This window comes from Gymnoscopelus braueri, assembly GCF_963280865.1.
Source record: "Gymnoscopelus braueri genome assembly, chromosome: 18".
NCBI lineage: Eukaryota > Metazoa > Chordata > Actinopteri > Myctophiformes > Myctophidae > Gymnoscopelus > Gymnoscopelus braueri.
In genome coordinates, this window is record NC_137618.1 from 12383025 (window position 1) to 12405540 (window position 22516).

The following is a 22516-nucleotide window of genomic DNA, read 5'->3' on the forward strand; positions in this document are numbered from 1 at the left end:
TAAATATCCTCATTTATTAACAAAAAATATGATCAAAACAAATATATTGGTAGTACTGCTGGGATTTCCCCGACAGTGTGTGGAGGGAGCTGGCTGACAACATGACGGCTGCTGCTGGCAGGCTTCACGCTTGTTCTGTGGGTGTCGCCTGCCCTGGGTGTTCTGTGAGCCGTGAAAGGTCACGTTTTTGTCTCCTTCGCTCTGTGTTCTTGTTCCCTTGAATCCGGATAAACTCCACTGTCTGCTCAGCCATGAATTCTACCACAGTATCCCAGACAACAGCGTCTGGTGGCCCCATTTTCATCCATGTCTCTCTGACATGTTGAGTTATTTTTGTAACGTCTTAACGGTGACAGTTCAGCAAACGCTGGTACTTTGGCTTGCGTTAAAGCCCTTTGAAACTGTCACTTTTAGCCCAAGGGCTGATACGGCATATCACCTTCTCAGTCCTTTAATCATTCCCCTTCCCAGGTCAAATAAAGGCTGTGTATGTGTTAAGTACTTGCCATATACTGTATTTAATTTATTTCAACAAATGCTCTTACAATGACAGCACTTCTGCTGTACATTGTGCTACCTATCTTGAACAGTAAACCCCCCTCCACCCCAGCCCCACCGAACTGTGTTCTGGTGTTCCATTATTAGCCTCCTATGCATCCAGAGGGACAGAGGTGTTTCAACTCCTTGTGAGGCTCTCTCCACACATCCGCGTGTGAAGTCCTCATCAATGAGGCTTCATCGAGGCGCTGCCTAGTGTTTTTCTTTTTTTTTGTGCACCTGTCCTACTTCCTGTAGCTGATGTAACCGTAATGTAACGAGGACGGCCGTTATAAGCCTGAATTATACTTAGTCGCACACCAAAAATAGCCAAATCTACAAGCTCACAGTGCATCGTGCCGGGATGCGTTGTGGAGCTTGTGGATCGGCTATTTGCGGTGTGCGACAAGGGCGCGCAACTAGGTGTAACTTGGGCTTAATGAGGACGGTAGGGGTGTTTTTTTGTTTTCTGGTGAAAGTTACAGGAGTTCTTACTGTATGGTGTGTGTGATATGAAATGTAAGCTTACCATAATCATAGTAATCATTATCATGTCTTCAATCATATTCAAGGGTTTTAGGGGAAAAACTAAACTCCAGTCACTTTGAGATCAGCACAGCAGAGGGGGAGGGTTGTGCGTCCAGCTTACACTCGTTGATGCTCGTTAATGTTACTTGCATCATGGCAATTACTGTATGTTGTGTTTCTGCATCATATAGAACTACACCTAATCTAAGATACCATCAAAGAATTTCTACAAGTGACCCTCTGTGGTATTGACTATATCGTTTTTAGTTTGAGCTGTTGGAAATAACTAGGCTACACTTGGTTGTTAAAGTCCAGATGACAACAATATGACTGTTAAAATAGGTAAAACTGGCTGTGTGTTGTAGGAGGATTCCAGGGAGTTTGAATCTCATTGAGGGCATCAGTCAGGACATGTTTATGTTGCACACTAATCACAGTGGACGCAATGTTAGCAGGCGTGCTGGAAATCCTCGCGCGTGCTCCGTAGCCTCAAGCGTGCTTATTCTTAAGGTCAGGACAGAATGTGCTCGGGTTTAGAATAAAGCACTGGAAGGCTCACAGTTAACATTTTTTGCAGGTCGCTTGTCTCTGTACTGTGTACGAACACCGTTTTCCGTTGCTACACCGTAATAATGTGGCTTCTGAATTGGTAGTGTACAAAATTTGTGACAAAATAATTTGTAAGCATGTTGTATTTTCTATGTACCTCCTGTGTAATTAGTTACCTTAGCCTTAACCAATTAACCTTAGACAAAATAATTGTCCTGTACAAGATAATTGTCCTGTACCGCGTACTTCCCCGAGATGTGACGCATCTTGCTTGTAGTTCTAAGTGGTGGTATAAAATAGGCATTTCTCCTCCTATAACAAATACAGCACGCAGTTTTCTCTTACAGCAAAATTAATTAAAGTATTGAAGAAAACAACATTTTGTCAACTTACCTTTGTCGGGTATCTGATGAAGGTTATCAGGCATCTGATGAGGGTCAGTTGACAGAACCTCTTCTAATAGACCAATTATTTGTTTACAAACATCGAGATTGCACGCACAAGCAATTGCCGGTTTCATGTAATCAATTCTCAACAGAGCCCCAAACCTGTTGTTTTGCGGAGCGCTGGTTTAATTTCATTTCAACGTGTGTGTTGGCTGGTGAGGCGCTCCCTAGCGAGACATCTATACTTCATCGTGCAACGGGCTGAGAATAGCTGACACGTTGTGAGCTTGGAGGTCTGCTGTTCTCGGCCCCTGAAACATTTTCAGATGGGGGTCTGTGGCCAAATACAATTTGGGGGTCCTTGGCGTGAAAAAGTTTGCGAACCACTGGTCTACATGGTGGCTGTTCACACCTACGCACCTGTAGTTGTGCAAAAGGACTTCCTTTACTTTAAGCCTCCTATAACAAACACACTTCCTGTCTTCTTTCCCGTAACCATTTCCTGTCCTTCCTTTGCAGAGAGGAGGAGGAGAGCCTGCGGGATAAGATCCGTGCGGACCACGAGCGCGCGCTGCAGGAGGCCAAAGAGAAGCTGAGGAAGTCCCGCGAGGAGCTGCAGGCGGAGATCCAGACGGAGAAAAGCAAGGTGGTGGAGGACCTGAAGAGGAAAGAGTCTGCCCCCAAACCTCTGCCACCCGTGCCCATGCCCAAAGTGGTGGGCGTCAGCGACGGCGAGCCCCCGGAACCCGACGTCAAGGAGAAACGGGACAAGATCAGAGAGGTACGAACGAACCGTGGGGCCAATGGGTTGTGTGTTGCGTGTGTCTGAGTGTGTTTATTACTTCTTTAAAGGAGGATTTAAAAGATATTTCTGGGCTTTTCTGCCTTTATTTTTTGACAGGAAACGGGTAGAGAGAGAGAGAGACGGGGAGTGACACACAGCAAAGGCCGTCGGGACTCGCTGTCAGGCTGCATTAGAGCATATATGTGGTATGCGCCTTAACTGCTAGACCGTCAGCTGTGTTTGTTACTTTGTAAACAAATGGCGGGACGGTTTGAGTTGATGTGTTTATTTGCAGGTGTTTCCTATATGAAAACACAAAGCCAGATCAAGTCTCAGCTGTAACACACCAGCTGTTGACCTTCCAGTCTGCTGATGTTGATGTAGATAGAACATCTGGGCTGTGAGATGGTCCTCATCAGGGCTGAGCAATATGTACACAATCAAAAAAATGTTTTATCTGCATTATTGCATTATTATCTGCAAAATTAACAGATCTACAAGCTCACATCGGAATGAGTTAGACACTTGTGGTTTGCTATTTTTGCACAAAACAAATTCATAATCTTTGCAAAAAGTATAAAATATGGCTTAAGTGGTCTCACATAGCCAGACTACTATTCCACAATCTCCGAATGCTATATAGTCTGGAACTACAACCCCTGAAAGCTGATTCCGGAAGCTGTCATCTGTTTGTCATTTCTGTTCATGAAAATATCTTTTAAAATATCTTTCAAATACATTTTAGAATTTCCATTTGTGATAAGCAGCAAAGCTGTGCATACTTCGACTAATTAGATTAACTTTAGGACAAATTTACGCGACTGCTAAGACGAAGAGGTAGTGAGGAGGAGGCGTTACGGACTGTATGACGGAAGACATTTCGTTGCTTTTGGGCGGAAACATCCTATCTCCATATTCTAACTTTTTGTGTTTTTTTTCGAGCTTGCAGATCTGCTACTTTTGATGCTTTTATGTGACGCTGTAGTATGCTCATGTAGGGCGATACTTTACCAAAAAACACAAAATGTTAGAATACGGAGATAAGAGGTTTCTATCAATGCAATTGCCAGCCCTAGTCGTCCTCCTCTCTCCTTTCAGGGTTGAGGACGGAGCAGGCTGGGTGGGCTGGGGAACGGGATTGTTGCAGGATTTTGGCCTCCGAGCAAGGTAGTAAATTACCTGGTAAAATGTGTGTGTGTTTGGGTAGACCGGTGTGACCCATTCTACATCTGAAAGCAATTATATTTCCTCCTATAAGTCAGTGTATTGCCTGATTTATACGTGGATGCTCTACAACAGCAGTTCTCAAAGTGGGATCCTTGGGGGGTCCCCAGCTAAAGTAGTTAATGTAGCATCACAATCATTTTAACCACTTTTATATGTAGGCTATTCAAAAATAGCAGATCTACAAGCTTGTACATCTGCCATAATTTTTTTAAAGTTTTGAAACATATGGGTCCTTGACTTTGAAGTTTGAGAAGCACTGCTCTACAAGCTCACAATGCGGCACCGGGCGCGACACGTTGTGAGCTTGTAGATCGTCTATTTTCGGCACGCAATTATATGTAAAAATCACCCTTAGGAAAAAGTAGACGGTGCAGATGGTGCTATCTGACACCACTCTGTCTGCACACTCTCCACACTCCACAATTATTGTCCGGCATAATGGCGTCTCATAAATGCTCCTTGGATTCTCAACGATCCTCTCGCGGCGCAGCGCAAGGGAGCCGGTCCGCTCACTCCACTCCGGGGTCCCGGAGCCTTTTGTGTCTAAATGCCGCTTTTGTTCCCTTCATAATTACTATTCAGAGAGAATGCCATACACTCCCCAAAACGAGGGTTGTGAACAAACCAGGCAGCTGTGTGAGTCTGCAGCAACGCCCTCAGACAGCAGCACAGCTTCCCGGACCTTGGCCTCCTGATGGTGTCGTGATCGCCACAGGACATTGTAATGGTGCTGCCTTACAGTCTTATATTGCAGTACTTTTCAAACTTTTCCAAGTCAAGGACCCCCAAATGTATATGTATCTGGCCGCGGACCCCCATCTGAAAAAGTGTTGTGCCAGGGACCCCCAGAAGAGAAGATTTTATGTAAAAAACTAAAGCTAAATTATTCAAAAGTTTTCAAACATTTTTGATAGTTTGGAAATCAATCTGCTATTTTTGAATTTTTCTTAAAGGGACACTTCAACCAAAACCTCACGGACCTCACTTGAGGTCCTCCCGGACCTCACTTTTTTTTCGAACCGGTGGATAATGGCGGTCGTTGGGTTTGCGTTGGCATAATGTCACGTCCAGTGAGACCCAGGAATGTTGTCTGTATGAGGGCCAGACAGCACTCTGTCTCTGCATTGGTGACCATCCGTCTGACGCAGGGGTTACCAAACGGTGTACCGAGGCATGCAGACAGCATGGTTCCTGGATGGCCCAGGACCCACGCAATCTGCAACCTAATAACTTAACCCCTTCAATCCGGGAACGTATCTCTGCCATTTTAGATTTCTTTGGCTATTCAAAAATAGCAGATATACAAGCTCATAGCGCGGCACCGAGTGCCGCGCTATGAGCTTGTAGATCTGCTATTTTTGAGAAATTGTGACGATTTTTGCAAATCTTTGAATATATGTTTTTTTAAAGCGAACATTTGTAACTGTTTAAATGTCTCAACAAACTATTGTTGCTATATCAGTGGTGCTCCAACTTTTTCATGTCAAGGACCACCTAAAATGATGTGTGTTTGGCCGCCGATCCCCATCAAAATATGTTGTTCCAGGGACCCGCCAGAAGAAGAGAAGAAGATTTGAGTTGAGTGCCGCGCCATGAGCTTGTAGATCTGCTATTTTTGAATAGCCAAAGTATAAAATAATGGTTTAAGTGGTTGCACAGATGCGTTCCCGGTTTAAATGGGTTAATTAAGTTTGGTCTGTTTTTGTAAAGCGACTTTGATTACAGAGGAAAGCGTTAAAAGAATTGGATGTATTGGCCTTGTCAAGAGCCGTTGTATGACTGCTTGCAGCGATCTGGAGAACCGCTCATCTGATCTGATCGACTCCACACTTGACACTGCTCTCCCTTGGGTCCCCAGCAGTACATCTGCCAAGTGCGGAGCTGATCAGATGAACTGTTGTCGATATGCAAAGGATAGACAGATCGAGACAGAGATTCCTGGAATTTTTTGATGGATAGCTGGGTAGATAGATAGATGTTTTGGTGGTTTGTGTGTGATGTGGAGATGGTGTGTTAGTAATAGGATTACAGTATGTCTAGTAGACACAGACGTTAAGATTATTTTCCTTTACATTTCTCCAGAGATAGAATTCACAATTAAAAAAATATATATGTTTCTTTATTGAGGTTCTGGTAGTTTTAACATTGTTGTAGCATACAATTTGTGTAGAACCACCCTTTTTTTAAACACAAAGAAAATAGCAGGCACTACAATACACAGACATTACATTAGACAAAAAAAAAAAATGATTGCATATTCCAGGTTACCAGATACTTTACCCCAGAATTCACCTAATTTTAATGTCCTCTCTATACATATTTCTCAGACTGAATAGAACCAAAAAGAAAGTTTCATCTCCTCCACAAAGCACCATTTAGCTCTGAGCTCTGTGCTGCTCTGCTATTCCGCTAATTACCGGACTGGACATTAGCAGCCAATTAGCCTTTTGCCTGGAGATGGAAGGGGGGCTTAGGGCAGGGAGGGTGAAAACAAAATGGAATTTGACTTCCAGTACCACTCTCCAGTCATGCTGTGAGATATTGTTAGCTTCGAGCTGCTGCAATAACTGTATCAGTACAGCTAATGGCTTGTAGATATAGTGGAGGAATGTTAAGTACCCCCTTTCTCTCTTATGAGCAACAGTGTAGGTGTTGGGCTCATTGGTTAAGGTTGGAATTCACATTATCCAGCCCCTTGAAAGCTGTTTTATTGAATATAATAGAAATACATTATTTTTTGTTTGCTCTGCACAGCCCACATCAAAGCTCTGATTAATGTGTTTCTCTCTTGTTTATTTTCTTTAATTCATTGAAATAATTGGGTAAATTCTTTGGAACATAAGTGCTGCTGGGGCTGCAATCACATTTTTATCGTGATGACGATTATGGCTTCCCACAATTAAATGAACATGTGTTATTATTGACATTTATTGATGTGTTAATTAGCAGCACAATGTAAAAGTGAAAGCAGTGCTCTGTTAATTTAATTTAGTGTTAAGTTTTGGTTTTCATTCTGAGATGCACAGAAATTACAGTAGGTGAATAAGGAGGACCAATTTGACATGTTGTGAGCTTGTAGATACTGTAGATGTAGGCTTTTTTTCAGTGTTTTTGACACATTTTGACGTTTTTTTTTTACTTTTCATCTATGAAGAAATGCCCAAAATAGGGATAGATTATTAATAGATAAATTAGATGTGATTAATGTTTTAACTATATGTAACTGTTTCGTTACATATGAGGCTTTCCACCCGACATCAACGATTAAAAGAAAAAAGAATGTGTGCTATTGTTGAGCCTCCTGGCCTGAGCCCAGCCCTTCCACATTTCTATTTGACAGACTGGCCTCTTGACTTGGCTCACAAATCAATCAGCTTGAGACTCTTGAGTGAATGCAAACCATTAGATTTGCGGTTGGCATCGCTGCATGCGTTCTATTGATGGTGAGGACCAAGAAAATGGTGTACACCATGTCTAATTCTCATATTCCACCTCACAAGAGAATTTTAAAAAATAAATAAATTATGAATTTAAAATATAAATGATAAATTATGAATTATGAATGTATAATATAAATATTAGATTTACAATTTGAAATAGTTAAATGTTGGGGTTATTGTTACGATTAGGCATTCAGAGCTTAGGTTTAGGAGTTAGGTTTAGTGTTTTCCCTGTCAAATACTTTTCCGGCTATTGTTGGGCTAATTTCAGCCATTTTCAATGCGGTCCTAAAATGTTTTTGTGTGTGTGTGTGTGTGTGTGTGTGTGTGTGTGTGTGTGTGTGTGTGTGTGTGTGTGTGTGTGTGTGTGTGTGTGTGTGTGTGTGTGTGTGTGTGTGTGTGTGTGTGTGTGTGTGTGTGTGTGTGTGTGTGTGTGTGTGTGTGTGTGTGTGTGTGTGTGTGTGTGTGTGTGTGTGTGTGTGTGTGTGCGCTCCCCTGATAGTGCGAGCATACAGTACAGTCAGATAAATTGATCAGTCCAGCAGGGCTTTTTAAGTGCAACCTAAATGGTGCTTTTAGACAGATGTATGGGCTCTTAAAGAGACACCACTGCCTTTCCCTGGGAGAGGTGGGATATATGTGGAAACGGCAATACCGTACCGTCCCCCTGCATCCATCTCACCTATCTCCTTGCTTTCTACTCTCTTTGTCTGTGTCGGTCTCTCTTTCCATTACCTAAAGCGACTTACAGTAGGGTACTTAGAAAGGCGCTATATAAATCTCAATTAATCAATCAAGCTTTATTTATATAACACAATTCAGACAACAAGTGCAGTTCAATGTGCTTCACAGGAAGAAAAAAAGTTCAAGACTTAAAGAAAATCCTAAAAGGGCAAAATAATAATAATTATAAAAATAAGCAGAGATGCATATAAATACATAAAAATGCATTAAAAAAGTTATAATAATAATAATGATTTAAAAGAACAATTAGGCTAAAACTAGAAGAGAAATGCAGCAATCTAAGCAAAAGCAATGCTAAAAAGATGTCTTAAGATTCACACAGATAAATCACACACATAAATCTGAACTATTATTATTTACCTAATTCAGTAGTTCTTTTTTTGTGCCAAGGACTCCCAAATTGATATATGTTTGGCCACGGGAACCCCCCCCCCATCTGAAAAGTGTGTGCCAGGGACCCCCAAGAAAGAAGATTTATGTGAAAAAAAGAAAATCTAAATTATTCAAAAGTTTCCAAACATGTTATATATTTTAAAAAATAATTCCAAAATAGCAGACGTATAAGCTCGAAGCTCGACAGATAATATAAATGTCATACGTTTAAACTGAAGTGACATTGATAAGTCCCAAATATGATTCTGTGGCTGCCCTGGAATTAAGTCACAGCACCCTAGGGTGCCACGACACCCACTTTGAGAAACCCTAGTCCAAATACGTTTGGGGCCCTTCTTGGCACAAAAAGGTTTCAGAACCATTGATTTTAAGACATGGGGACATGATCGAGAGAACTCACAAAAAAGACATTGGTGCAGGAGAAAGCAGGTATCTTTAGGAATCAATGGAGAAAACAAGATTGGGTCTAACAACACTGGCTTCCATGTGGATCTTGGGGATCATTTTCAGGCCCACATATGGACGGTGGAGCTGGATTATAAATTCACAAAATGTGAAGATTATTCACATGAAGATGATATTCACAATAAGTGGGAAAATAGCCAGTGGTTTACATCCTTTGCCTATTGGCTGTGTGCAGATGACATTTGGCACTCATCAGTCCAGTGGTTTGCCAGATTAGCCACAGACAGACAGACAGACAGACCCTCATCTAGACTGCTAGCCCCTGGGATAATCATAATGAATAATCTTAAAGGAGAAAGAAAAGAAAAAGAGTGCTGCGTGCCATATTTACTTTAGAAGGCATGTGAACATCAGGGCTCTATGGTGACATCTTTTTCAAGACCACACTTTCCCCTTAAAAGGAATCGTTTTAGGAGCACAATTAAATTTAGCAACACAACCCTTGAGAGGGATAAAAACAACAACAACAAAAAAACATTCCAGCTTTTAATCCCCTAGTTGCACTTGTGTCTGTTCTGTTTTCTAAATATTGCAGGTATATTTCAGGAGCACATGCTACTTAAGGAATTGCAGCAAATAGTACCAGCCAGGTGCCCATATATAATTCTACTTTCAAACTAATGGCCAGCAGATATTAAAGTTGTACAATGCAAAATCACAACTAACGATTTTTAGCAACCTCTGCTGGTCACTACCGTCACTGCATAGAATTTCCGTAATCCTCGATTACCCAGAATTCCATTCGTTTTCACCGGAAGCCGGAAGCGTTTCAAAAAGCGATCTTTTAATTGTTTTACACTATCTACGGATCGTTTCTCTTAGCCAGTGGAGCATTAGTTACCATGAGCTGTGCTTTCTTTTTCTGTTCTTTTTCGATCTTCTAATCCTACATTCTCTTAAAATCAGCGTGAGGTTCCTTTTTGTTATTAGCGCGATAGTTCCTGGCCAAACAGGAAACCGTTGCGGTAGTTCCTGGCCAAACAGGAAACCAGTGCATTTCCACCTCCGTTTTCCGGCCAGATGACGTCATTTCCCCGGGAAAGTCCCCCCAGTCCACGTTCAATATAAAATATATAAATAAAAAGCTTCCGGGGGTGAAATTCATGGAGTGGGTGTTGTGAAACTTTTGCCACTCACAAAAGATATACAATTTAACTTTAGTTTTGTTGAAAACGTTACCTAGTATGCCTTTAAGAGATGCATTTGCAGCAGCAGCTGTGGGGTGGGGGTGGAGGTTGAAGTATAGATCCATGGCACTCCGCATTACATAATGCCGAGATTGTCCATAAATTGTCATGCAAGGTGGGCTGGGGGTCATCAAACGCTGTTCGTGGCGACAAACGGTGTGAGACCAGTTACCTACTGGGCCGCCCAGCCGAGTGGTTTACTGCAAATCATCAGCTAGCGCACGACCCGACATGATTGCCTCTCAAAGACGGATTTGTTAACGCGAGCGCAACACATGTTGGCGCGGGAATAAGACATAAACTACGGCACGCTGCGCAGACCGGAGTTTAATGTTCCGGACGTGTCTCTGTATGTATTTATGTGTCTGTTTTGTATGTGATTTAAAACCCACTGCAACTGGTCTTTCTGTGGTGTGACTCACCGACGATGAGAAGCTCCCATTCTTTAGTGCAGATCAATAACACAGCCTTTTATCCTCTGTATAAAGACAGCCTATATGTATTCATAGGCTTTGGACGTTATGTATTGAGACATTCCTCAAGATAGAGCAAACGGAAATGGAGAGAGAGAGACGGGGAGAGAGACACTGAGGTATAGAGGGAAGGTGGGTTTAGAGAGGGAGACAAAGGGGGAGAGAGGAGTTAGATATCGCTACGGATAGATTGTGAAAATAAGGCCGGGATGAAAGCAGAGCTGTCCTACTATGGAGGAAATGGCACACGGAAATCTGGAGGGCATTGCATCATACAAGGCCATCTGCTATGCAGCATCAAGTCTTTCTAAGACTGAGTGTGTGAGAGAGAGAGAGAGAGAGAGAGAGAGAGAGAGAGAGAGAGATTACACGTTAACAGGCTATGTTTTCATTTTACAATGGTGTTTGATCCATTGAAGCCCTATACGGTTACAATAACCGATCTACAAGCTCAAAACACGTTGTGAGCTGGTAGATTTAACCCATTAAGACCTGAAGCCGATTCTACATGTCTCCTAAATCCCAACAGTATTCTGAAAAAAACATGTTTCTATATCAGTGGTGCTCAAACTTTTTCATGTCAAGGACCCCCAAAGTTATATGTATTTGGCCATCTCAAAATATGTTGTTCCAGGGACCCCCCAGAAGCAAAGATTTGATTTACAAATGTTCGCTTTAAAAATATATATATTCAAAGATTTGCACACATTTTCATGATTTTTCAAAAATAGCAGATCTACAAGCTCGTAGCGCGGCACTCGCGAGCTTGTATATCTGCTATTTTTGAATAGCCATACGTCCAAATTTCAGATAGCATATATCTGAAAACACACATCACATGACCACCATTCACGTACACTGGGCAGGCCACAGTGAAATGCACAACTACATTTAAGGTGAGCGTCTATCTCCGTGGAGGCTTAACTGCAGAGGTGGATAGAGCAACATCTCCGGGGAAAAGTTCCACCTTAAAAGGAACCGACTTACAGGCAGAATCTGCAGAAAGATGTGATGGATGAACTTGATTGATGAAAATGAAGCGAACACTGTTCTGGGCCGTTAAATGCTTTGATGGCTGGTGTCTGTAAAAAAAAAGGTCCCGTTTTATATCTTCATACAATGTTGCATAGCAACCGCCTTGTTTGTGCAGCCACTCGGGGACAATTTTCTTGTCGAAAATTATTACTGACCGTTTTGATATAACAAGACAGGGTCTAATAACAGCCTGGCTTTTCCATGTGGGTCTCGGATGATCTCGGATGGCCAGTCTGTGGCAGTGGTGTCGAGGACCCCCAAATTGATATGTAATTTATATTTCCCGGCGGACCCCCATCTGATTTTTTGTGTGTGCCAGGGACCCCCAGAAGACAAGATTTTGTTTAAATCATTATCAAAACTCAACATTTTCCAAAATGTTTTGATGTTTAAAAAAAACTAATATATATAAAAAAATAGCAGATGTACAAGCTCGCAGCGCAGCACAAAGTCAACAAATTTAGCTGGGGACCCCCTGGAACCTCCCCAAGGATCACTGGGGGTCCCCGGACCCAACTTTGAGAACCAATGTTCTACATTGATTCCTAATGATACCCGTTTTCTCTTGCACAAATGTTTTTTTTGGGAGTTCTCTTGATCACGTAGTAGCTCGTTCAGTCCGAACTTCACCAGAAAGATTGATTTTTTTTGTAGAATTATCAAGAATCTCCCGAGGATTGGTTAGCTGTCAGTAACAGTAAAACGGGTACAGTACATCCCAAAAACACGCCCGCCACATTAAGTAATTTACCGTCAGACAGTCAGCAGTTGGACAGACGTCTGATGAAGCTGCCCCAGTAGAGGAGCTAAACTTGCCAGCCCAGCCAAAGACAAATTCTTTCCATCATTATTTTGTCCGCTGACATGGTGTAATTTCCCCTTTAATACAAGTCAAGTTTGTGAGTGTCCCCCTGACTTCCCTGGGCAGCTGAGTAGACAAACCTCGCCACCTGCAACAGAAAATGTACCGTGATTTACTTGGCTGGTGTCCCCCACCCCCAGAGCATGAGGTAATGAAGGGAACTTTCCAGACGAGACCCCCTCCAGCAGACAGCAGCATGGTGTTAAGTATGGCAAGTATAGGACGGGCCTTAACCCATTGAGACCTGAAGCCGATTCTACATGTCTCCTAAATCTCAACAGTTTTCTGAAAAACATATGTTTCTATATCAGTGTGTATCTATGTCAAGGACCCCCAAAATTATATGTATTTGGCCGCAGACCCCAGTCAAAATATCTTGTTCCAGGGACCCCCAGAAGCAAAGATTTGAGTTAAAAATGTTCGCTTTAAAAATATATATATTCTTGTATATCTGCTATATTTGAATAGCCCAAAGTGTAAAATAATGCTTTTTAGCTCAAATCTAAAAATGACACATATATGCCAAGTATAGGACGGGCCTTAACGAGCGCTGCCTATGAAGCACTCAGGTGACGGAGAGAGTGTGACAGAGGAGGTGGCAAACAACACGCTACTTCCACTATATGCTATATCTCTCCTTTGGGAACGTGCCATGGAGGTGTACTTGGTGATAATTCAGCTTTTTCTTTTGTCGCAGCATTAGCTTATGAGAGAGGTTGGCATGATGACATTAAAAGAAAGCAGCAAATGTCTCCTGAACGCTTAACCACTTAAAGACCTATGTCGTATATTTTGCTGTGTTTTGCTATTTTTATTATCATCTATGTTTTCCCTCCTGTCCATTCGTCCGTGTGTGTGTGTGTCCGTCCGTGTGTGTCCATCTGTCCGTCCGTCCGTCCGTCCGTCCGTCTGTCTTTGAACAGCTCATTTCTGGCATCATTGGGCCAAGGAAGAACCTCTGCCCCACAATTTTCAAATCGGCCTCATAGTGGCGCTATAACATGCTGCTTCACGTTTTTGGATCATGACGCAACTCCCCATGTGGCCATCTGTGCCAGACTACATTTTCTGTCATTTTGTGTTTTCGAAACTCACGCAAATCTCTGCACATTATCTCTGGACATAATCAAGATGTCAGATTTTTCATGTTCCCTTCCAGTTGGCTATGATTGAGTCCCAGAGTTTGCGGGCCCTGGGTAGGCAACACAGCCTGGCACTGGCAGAGACCTGCTTTTCTAATTATTATCAGAATTTCCGACCTATAATAATGACATGCCCAAAATATGGACTCCAGGTTGAAAGTGTTTAACATAAAAGACTCCAAAGCTGGCAAATGTGTTATTTTGTTCTCCCCATCGCAGATGTGTTCCCTCATCATCGACTAAAGAGCATACCTGTGTGTGTGTGTGTGTGTGTGTGTGTGTGTGTGTGTGAGACGTGTGTGTGTGTGTGTGTGTGTGTTCACACCTGCCGGCCAGCTGTTGTGATGTATGAGTGAGTGAATGCTGAAGCAGCAATGTCTTGGAGATACAACAGTAACCAATGATTCATTGAAGTGCGACACAGAGCTATAGACGAATCCACAGAGCACACCCCCCTGGCGCAATCATAACTGCGGTGTCAGAATGCACATCGCAAGCAGGAGTCTGACACCGGAGCGCTCTGTGGATTCCTCTATAGCTACTTTATTCTTTGTTTGTTATAAAACAGATAGGCAGTCCATGCTCCTCAGCTACTCGTATACACCGCCGTGATCAGGGGGAGTTGTTGTGATGCCATATGCCACACGTTTTTTGGCAGCATCCTAAATATTTGAGAAGCTGTCCATAGGTTGATTTATGAATGAATCATGAATGAGAAGCAGATTGGAAAAATAACCTCCATGCATGCTGCACAGAGGAAATCACAAACTCCCCTGGTATTATTACAGATACACACCTGCCACCAGATGTACTCTGGGTAAATACTGGTATGTTTTTTTTCAGGGTAAGACCGTAAGAGCTTGTAGATCTGCTACTTTTGCTATGAATCCTGAAAAGTAACGTTCTTTTCTGTCAAGGTTTCCAACAGACGATATACTGGATCATATATTGTCTTTCTACCAGGTGGTGTATGCACATGATCCATCTGTATTGGATTTGTTTTCTTTGACACTGAAGGTCAAAATGCATTAACCCATTCCAACGCATCTCTGTCATTTTAGATTTCTTTGGCTATTCAAAAATAGCAGATATACAAGCTCATAGCGGCACCGAGTGCCGCTATGAGCTTGTCGATCTGCTATTTTTGAAAAATCGTGAAAAGTTTTGCAAATCTTTGAATATATATTCTACAAATGTCCTAACCGTTTTTTGAAAACACTTATGCTTCTATATCAGTGGTTCTCAAGCCTTTTCCATGTCAAGGACACCCAAAATGATATGTATTAGGTCGCAGACCCCCATCTCAGAAGTAAAGATTTGAGTTACAAAAATAGGTTTTCACCTAAAAATAGCAGATCTACAAGCTCATAGCGCGCGGCACTCTGAACCAATGCATTGGCAGCGTTTATTGTCGCATCGAACCACCTCATCAACTTGAAGGCACCGCAAGGAGCAGCCGGACCTGACCAGCTGTTTATTAGCAGTGCTACTACTGTCCTCCAGTCCATTAAAGCATTAAATTGGCTTAATCCTTTGTGCTCGGCTTTTGTCAGCTTCATGTTTACTCTTTTTTTTAAATTAGGTACTGTATATCGTCCCTGTCAGGTGGAAATGTCCAAAACTGTTACTTTTCATGATTCAAATTCAAAAACAGCAAAAGTAGCAGATATACAAGCTCAAAACGCGTGGCTTCTTTTTATATCTTGCTATCTTTTCGTGTTTTTTCGTAAATCAATGCTCTACTTGATCATACTATAGCGTCAGACAAAAGGAGGAGTCAAACCGAGTTAACGTTTCTACACAAAAAAGAGGTGTTGCCCCCCAGAGGCATTTTGTGACGAAAGGGGGGTACCCAGATTGTTTACGACCTGACGTGGAATTGTTGCTACCCACAACCATTACGTTGATGTTTATGCCGTTTTACAATACATAACACAATGTGGATTCGAACAGTGTCAATGTGCTCCGTCTGCATGTGCTAATGCTCAATGCCCGTGTGCAAGTTCAGATCTATTGCTCAACCCACTGAGGAGAACCATGCGGAACAGAGTGACTGACAGACAGAGGTTTCCTTATTTATATGTAGGCTTGATCTTTTTTAAATAATGGATTACAGTTAGTTTGATAACTGTCTCAATGTCAGAGTCGGCACCACTCTGAGTGCACCACACTCGCCTCCAGCCACACACCCTCCCTCTCTGTCCCCCACCTCTGTCCGCCCGGCCCTTCAAGAACCCTTTACTCCCCTCACCACATCTCCCAGGAGCATGCCTTCTGCTCCAGTGGTTCGCAAACCTTTTCATGTCAAGGACCCCCATAATGATATGTATTTGGTTGCGATTTTTTTTTGTGCCAAGGACCTCCAGAAGCAAAGATTTGAGTAAAAATCTGGGGACTCCCTGGTACCCCGCAAGGATCCCTGGGGGTCCCCGGATCCCACTTTGAGAACCAATGCTCTGCTCAACACAGGAACATGCATATCTTCTGCCCACCACAAACCAACTGGCCAACTGACATTGATCTCCTTAACATCCGGGAACGCATCTGTGTCATTTTAGATTTCTTTGGCTATTCAAAAATAGCAGATATACAAGCTCATAGATTTGAGCAAATCTTTGAATATATATATATATATATTTAAGCGAACATTTGTAACTCAAATCTTTGCTTCCGGGGGGTCCCTGGGACAAAACATTTTGAGATGGGGGTCCGCGGCCAAAATACATATCTTCTAAATCCTAACAGTATGTTGCTATATCAGTGGTGCTCCAGCTTTTTCATGTCAAGGACCCCCAAAATGATATGTATTTGGACGTGGACCCCCATATCAAAATATGTTGTTCCAGGGACCCCCAGAAGCACAGATCGCAGTTTAAAATGTTTGCTTTAAAACCATATATATATATATATATATATATATATATATATATGCAGAATGTCCACGATAAAAAAGAAAAATGCAGAACTTCAAGCTCATAGCGCGGCACAGCTTACATATCTGCTATTTTTTGAATAGCCAAAGAAATCTTAAAATGACACAGATGCGTTCCCGGTCTTAAATTAATTAATTCAACCAATCTTTTTGTTGCTCTCTTACCTGCACTTGTACTGTAGCTTTGTTTTATGAACAAGCCTATTATATTCATCACGTTTGTTGTGATGCATATTAATAATAATGCAATATAATGTTAAGTAATGGGCTACGTTTTAATTTAGCAGAAAGTCTCACGATGACAAATGCCAGTGCAGTCTGTTTGCATAAAATTAAGCCAGTGTAAAACTGGTACATCACATTGGTAACATAACACCGGTAAGATTGGAAACGGACCAAAACCTTTCTAGGGACTGTCTCAAAATCTCACAGCTCAGGGAGATTTGTCATCCCAGCTGAGGGAGTTTCTCCAAGAAATCGGTTATATAATCACAGCCCCCCCCCCCCCCCCCCCCCCCTGTCAGGGAAATGCTGCTCGCTTTTATTTAAATCAAACAAGCATATTGCAGAATAGCGTGGGAATGGGTTTTTAAAATGCATTTAACACATTGGGTGCCAAAACCGTATATATACGGTTTTGCGCATACTAACGTTGAGTGCCAAAACCGTATATATACGGTTTAAAAAAAAAATCCAATCCACCTCCTGGTTAACTTATGACTTCAAAAACCTGTATCTCGGCTCCTGTGCACTTTTTTTTTTTACAATGTTAATTTAACTATTTTCAACTGGCTTTAATAAACCTCTGGCACCCAATGTGTTAAAAAAAAAAATAGCAACAGAAAGCGTGTGCTACTGTACGCGATAATTGTATGCGTAGGACGACGAGTGACTGACACAGCTTTTGATTGGCTGGAAGGTGGGTAAGGGAGCACAAAAACTATGCCTAACCTTAATCCTAATTTTGGCCTCAGTAAAACTACTGCATGCCTAAACCTAACCTTAACCCTAACTATAACCTCAGTAAAACTATGCCTAAACCTATTCTTAACCCTAAACTAACTTCTGTAAAACTATGCCTAAACTTAACCTTAGCCCTAACCTTAACCTCAGTAAAACTATGCCTAAACCTAACCTTAACCTTAAACTAACTTCAGTAAAACTATGTCTAAACCTGACCTTAATCCTAACCTTAACCTCAGTAAAACTATGCCTAACCTTAACCGTAACCTTAACCCCAGTAAAACCATGTCTAAACCTAACCTTAACCGTAACCTTAACCTCAGTAAAACTATGTCTAAATGTAACCTTAACCGATTAAAAAAAAATGGATTGGTAGCCAAGCATTGTAAACACACCAAGCCACCAAGGTGCTCCCCTTCTCTGGTTCTCCTACTTATACATTAGTCTACTGTACATCTGAAAGGTTTGATCCCTGCAGTGGCCAGTGAGTTCCTTTAGTAAAATGCTGAACCATACTGTGTGCCCATCCCAAGGCTGCGGACAAGAGTGCCAGGTAAAAGCTACACAAAAAAAGGAAGAAACACATGTAATCCAGGAACAGAGGTGTCCGTTCCCATAAACCTCAGATGTAGATGGCCCTTACAGAATGATGAGGTGTTGTAAAAGGCTAGATGTGTGCGGAGGGACTGTACATTACCCTGAACAAAACGGCCTCGCGGGCTGTTATCAGTTTGAACCCAGTGTTCGGGAGCTGTATAAAACGGAGCCTATCTGGACTCTTACTGTCTTCCATTTTAAAGGGTGAATTTATGGCCTGGCTCTAGCCTGTCACGTCATGAATGTATTTACTGCGGTGGGAGCAGGCCGGGTAATTCGGATGCAACATTCTTCTCGCTGCTGCTTTCCTGTGTCTCCTGATCCGGCTGCCCTCCTCCGTTGAGCCTCGGAGGATGCCCCCCCCCGCATGGGGCACGGGATGGAGATGAGAGAGAGAGGGTAGCAGAGGTCGCAGGGACGGCCGCTTTAAATCAATCAGAGTGACTGGAGGTCGACCAGGGCCAGCACACAACTCCAAACTCCAGCCGCTTCCCCAAACCTCCAAAGGAGAGTGCCTCTTCTCCAGGAGCTAAGCTGATTTTTCTTCTTTTTTTTAAAAGTAATGGTACTGCTCTCAAACGGTGACTAAAAAGAGATTGATGAATATTACACAGCCCTGTGTGTGTGTGTGTGCGTGCGTGTGTATGAGTGTGTGACCCTAGTGTGCCCGTGATGAGGGTGCATGAATCAGGGCTGTTCCTCCTTGGGAATAGGAGGGCCAGAGGCAGATTGAGTCTCTGTGCCACCACAGCGCAGGCAGCATGCAGGAGCCTGCTGGGGCAGGAATTTGGCTGCTGTTGTGAAGGTCATCATAGCTCCTTGCGGGGCCGTGTGTTTTAACCCAGACATTCGAGGGCCAGTGCCGGCCACACTGACTGTACTGCGTACCCTGCAGTGTTGCGGGTTGGGTTGTCCACCCTTTTTCAACCAGAATACGGCCGGGGAAGGTTGACTGAGCATGGGATGCTCTTTTACAGCGACGCCCTTCTGTGCAATCCAACAGTCACTCACATTCACACCCATGCATGCAGTATCAAGTCTTTTACAGTTAACCAAGCTCTAAATCGGTGTTTCTCAGATGGGGGTATGTGTACCCCTACAGGTACATAGAGGTACTACAGAGTTTATTTATGTAACTGTTTTTAAGGATTAAAACGCTCACAGTTTTGCTGATCTGTAAAAAGCTAAACCAAATTAAATAAATAAAAAAAAAACACGACAAGCACAATTGTTATTGAATAGAAATAAATACTTTTGCACATTATTTGAACATATTGGCATCAAGACTGGACTTACTGAAATGTTATGGCCACAGTTTTAAATAAATCTGCTCAGGAGGCAATAATTGCAACTCTTTAAGCGAAAGTAGCAGATCTACAAGCTCACTACAAGTGTTTCAAGCTTGTGGATCTTGATACTTTTGTGTGACGCTGTAGTATGATCAAGTGGGGCGTTAATTTACAAAAAAACACAACAAGTTAAAATATGGAGATAAGAGGTTTCTGCCCTGACAATAACGATATGTTAGCTATGGTTTTCTCTTGCAGTTTTCTAAGCAAGTCGGGTGAAGGGGGTACAGAAGCCAAAACTATTTGAGAACCTCTCCTCTAAACGACTGCCTTCCCCCACGGCCTTCTCCACCCCTTCATGCCCACATCAGCAAAGAGCTTCATTGTCAGCAGGCTGTGCAGAATTTCTTCACAGAGAAAAATCTAAATGCATTGACGTGTTGTCCCCATCACCCTACAGTGGATTCGCCCTGAATAGTCGAGATGATGAAAAGCTCATTCCCAGAGGAGGCGCGGGGGGTGACATCACACAACAAAGACGATCTGTTGACGCTGTCTGACTTTATTGGACGAAACACGATAGAATTTTAACTGTCTGTCAGGCTTTCGCGCTGAAATGAGCTGTGTTTTATGTCGGTACACGCCGTTATAAACCTGGAAATGTATCCAATATGCAAGGAAAAAACCACCCCAAGTTATAGCACGGCTTCCATAAACTGGCCTATTTATTGTTAATAGGGCAGCTGTTGAAGTTATTGCTAGAGGGCGAGATAGAAATAATTTTATTGCGCCGAATGGTCATTCGCACACGTCCACATTGACCTGTCCAAGATCACATGGGGGGGGGGGGGGGGGGAGAGAGACAATCACGAATATATTGAAGCCCACGCGCGGTGCACTATTGCAGCCATCCAGCCTTAAGGGCCTACTGTACTGTAACAACGCCGCCAATTTGCACAGGTACTGTACCGTCGCAGTGCATCCATAAGTGTCCAGAATTTGCTAGCGCAGCTCTGGAATCACCCATGAACACTCTAAGAAGTGAGGGACAGATGGATCACCGTGCCAAAAAATCTGGCTCCCATCCGCTTCCATTCTATCTCCTTGCTAAAAACCTCTGTATCGCCTTAACTTTTTACAGTGGGCAAAACGAGTCATTCTCGATGCGCGATTGCTCCGCAATGGTGACTCGCGTGAGACATGTTGTCGTTCCAGGCGTTAGCCAGGACCATCCATTGTTGTGCATGCATGCATTGTTTACGTGCGTATGCTCGCCGTGGAGTCTACAGCTCTAAACAGCGCAGCGTTGCAAACGGTGAGATTTCTGGCACTCAACGTAAACTGTTTTAATAAACCTCTGGCATCCGTTGTGTTAAGTACAGTACTTGAGTAAATGTACTTAGTTACTTTACACCACTGCGGCTTGCTGACCAGCACCGTGGGGAAAAAACAAGTGAATTCTTTAACTCATTGAGTGCCAATGACGTCGCAGACGTCACGTTTTTCATAAGCCCAGAGTGCCAATGACGTCTGAGACGTCATGAAAAAAAAAAAAAAAAAAAAAAAAAAAAACTAAAAAAAAAATCTTTTTTTTTTTTTTTTTTTTTTTTTTTAAAAAAAGGTTCAGAACCCAAGATATGATGATTTGAAGATTTGCTGCTCCATTCACTTCTTGTTTAACTTTTTACTGAAAAAGGCTGTATCTCGGCTCCAAAGCACTTTTTTTTTACAATGTATTTTTGGCCTTGGCACAGGGGTGATATAGCCAGAAATATTTTTGGCACTGAATGAGTTAATGGGGTGGATCGTCGTCTTCTGTGTGTTGGTGGGGGTTGCGGATTAAGGTCTAATCCATAGTGACTTTTATTCCTACAGCTGTCACTGTCCCCTCTTAACATTTCTGATTAAGGTCAAAGAAGGAGGTCTTTCTTAACATCACTAGCTGGATTCATCCTCGTTCCTTCCTCATTACGTTCCCTTCATAATATTAATTTGTGTCATCTGCTAGTCCTGCCTCTGTCCCTCCAGCCCAGGGGTGTGTCAAACTCATTTTAAGGTCGAGCAGAAGTGAGTAGAACTGGTACTCTGTAACCGTGAGTACCAGCTCAATTTAAGCATTGTCTGCAACTGCTTTGTCATTCATGAATAGTCTAGTGGCCTAATTGAAGTAATTATATAGTTTCACAGCCCCTCTCAGCTCAACCAGCGGCCTTCAGTGTGGCAGGGTAGTGCCATGTAAAATATAATTTTTCGGACAAAAGAGTGTCAAATTGCCAGTCCCTTGGCTGTGATAAAATGAACCGTTTTGATTAGGATTGTACACTGGCCTTGTCCATTTTCAGGCTTTTGCTGTGGTACCAGCCCCACACACACACATTTCAGTGACGGAGACGCATCAGCAGACAACGAAATATTCTGAATTGAGCTTTGTGAGTTATGTCTGTTCTTATGGAGAAGGAAATAAATGATTTCACTTTGTCCCTGATTCTCTCGTCGGAGCTGCGTTGGCGCACAGGGGTGATATGACGTCATTGGGGCCCTGGTGGTAGGCGTTCGCACACAGCGGGTGTTCACCTGCTTATTTTAGATCAGTGGTTCTCAAAGTAGGGTCCGGGACCCCCAGGGGTCCTTGAGGGGGTTGCAGGGGGTCCCCAGCAAAATGTGTTAATACAGCATCACAATCATTTTAACCACTGTATCCATTTATACTTACAAAACATTTTCAGATGGGGGTCCACGGCCAAACACATATCAAGTTGGGGGTCCTTGGCACGAAAACGTTTGAGAAACACTGTTTTAGATGTTCGTACGACGGCTGCTTTGCCCGCTCGGCAGCGGCAAGGAGGGAGCGAGAGAGAGAGAGAGGGGGAGAGAGAGAGAGAGAGAGAGAGAGAGAGAGAGAGAGAGCAGCTGCCACACACAGATAGATCATAATTAATAATTTAGTCCACACTCCTTTGGGGTATTTCTTGTCACTGTACAT

The 22516-nt window shown here is 42.8% G+C and overlaps 1 protein-coding gene across 3 annotated transcripts in view; it reads left to right on the top strand.

Annotated features, from left to right (window-relative positions):
- Nucleotides 1–22516, top strand: part of man1a2 (mannosidase, alpha, class 1A, member 2) — a 179829-nt gene that overhangs the window by 45040 nt on the left and 112273 nt on the right. For all 3 annotated transcript variants that reach the window (XM_080413101.1, XM_080413103.1, XM_080413102.1), the window contains exon 4: nt 2520–2781. In XM_080413101.1, the coding sequence (XP_080269227.1) occupies nt 2520–2781 (262 nt within the window). The remainder of the gene's footprint in view (nt 1–2519; nt 2782–22516) is intronic.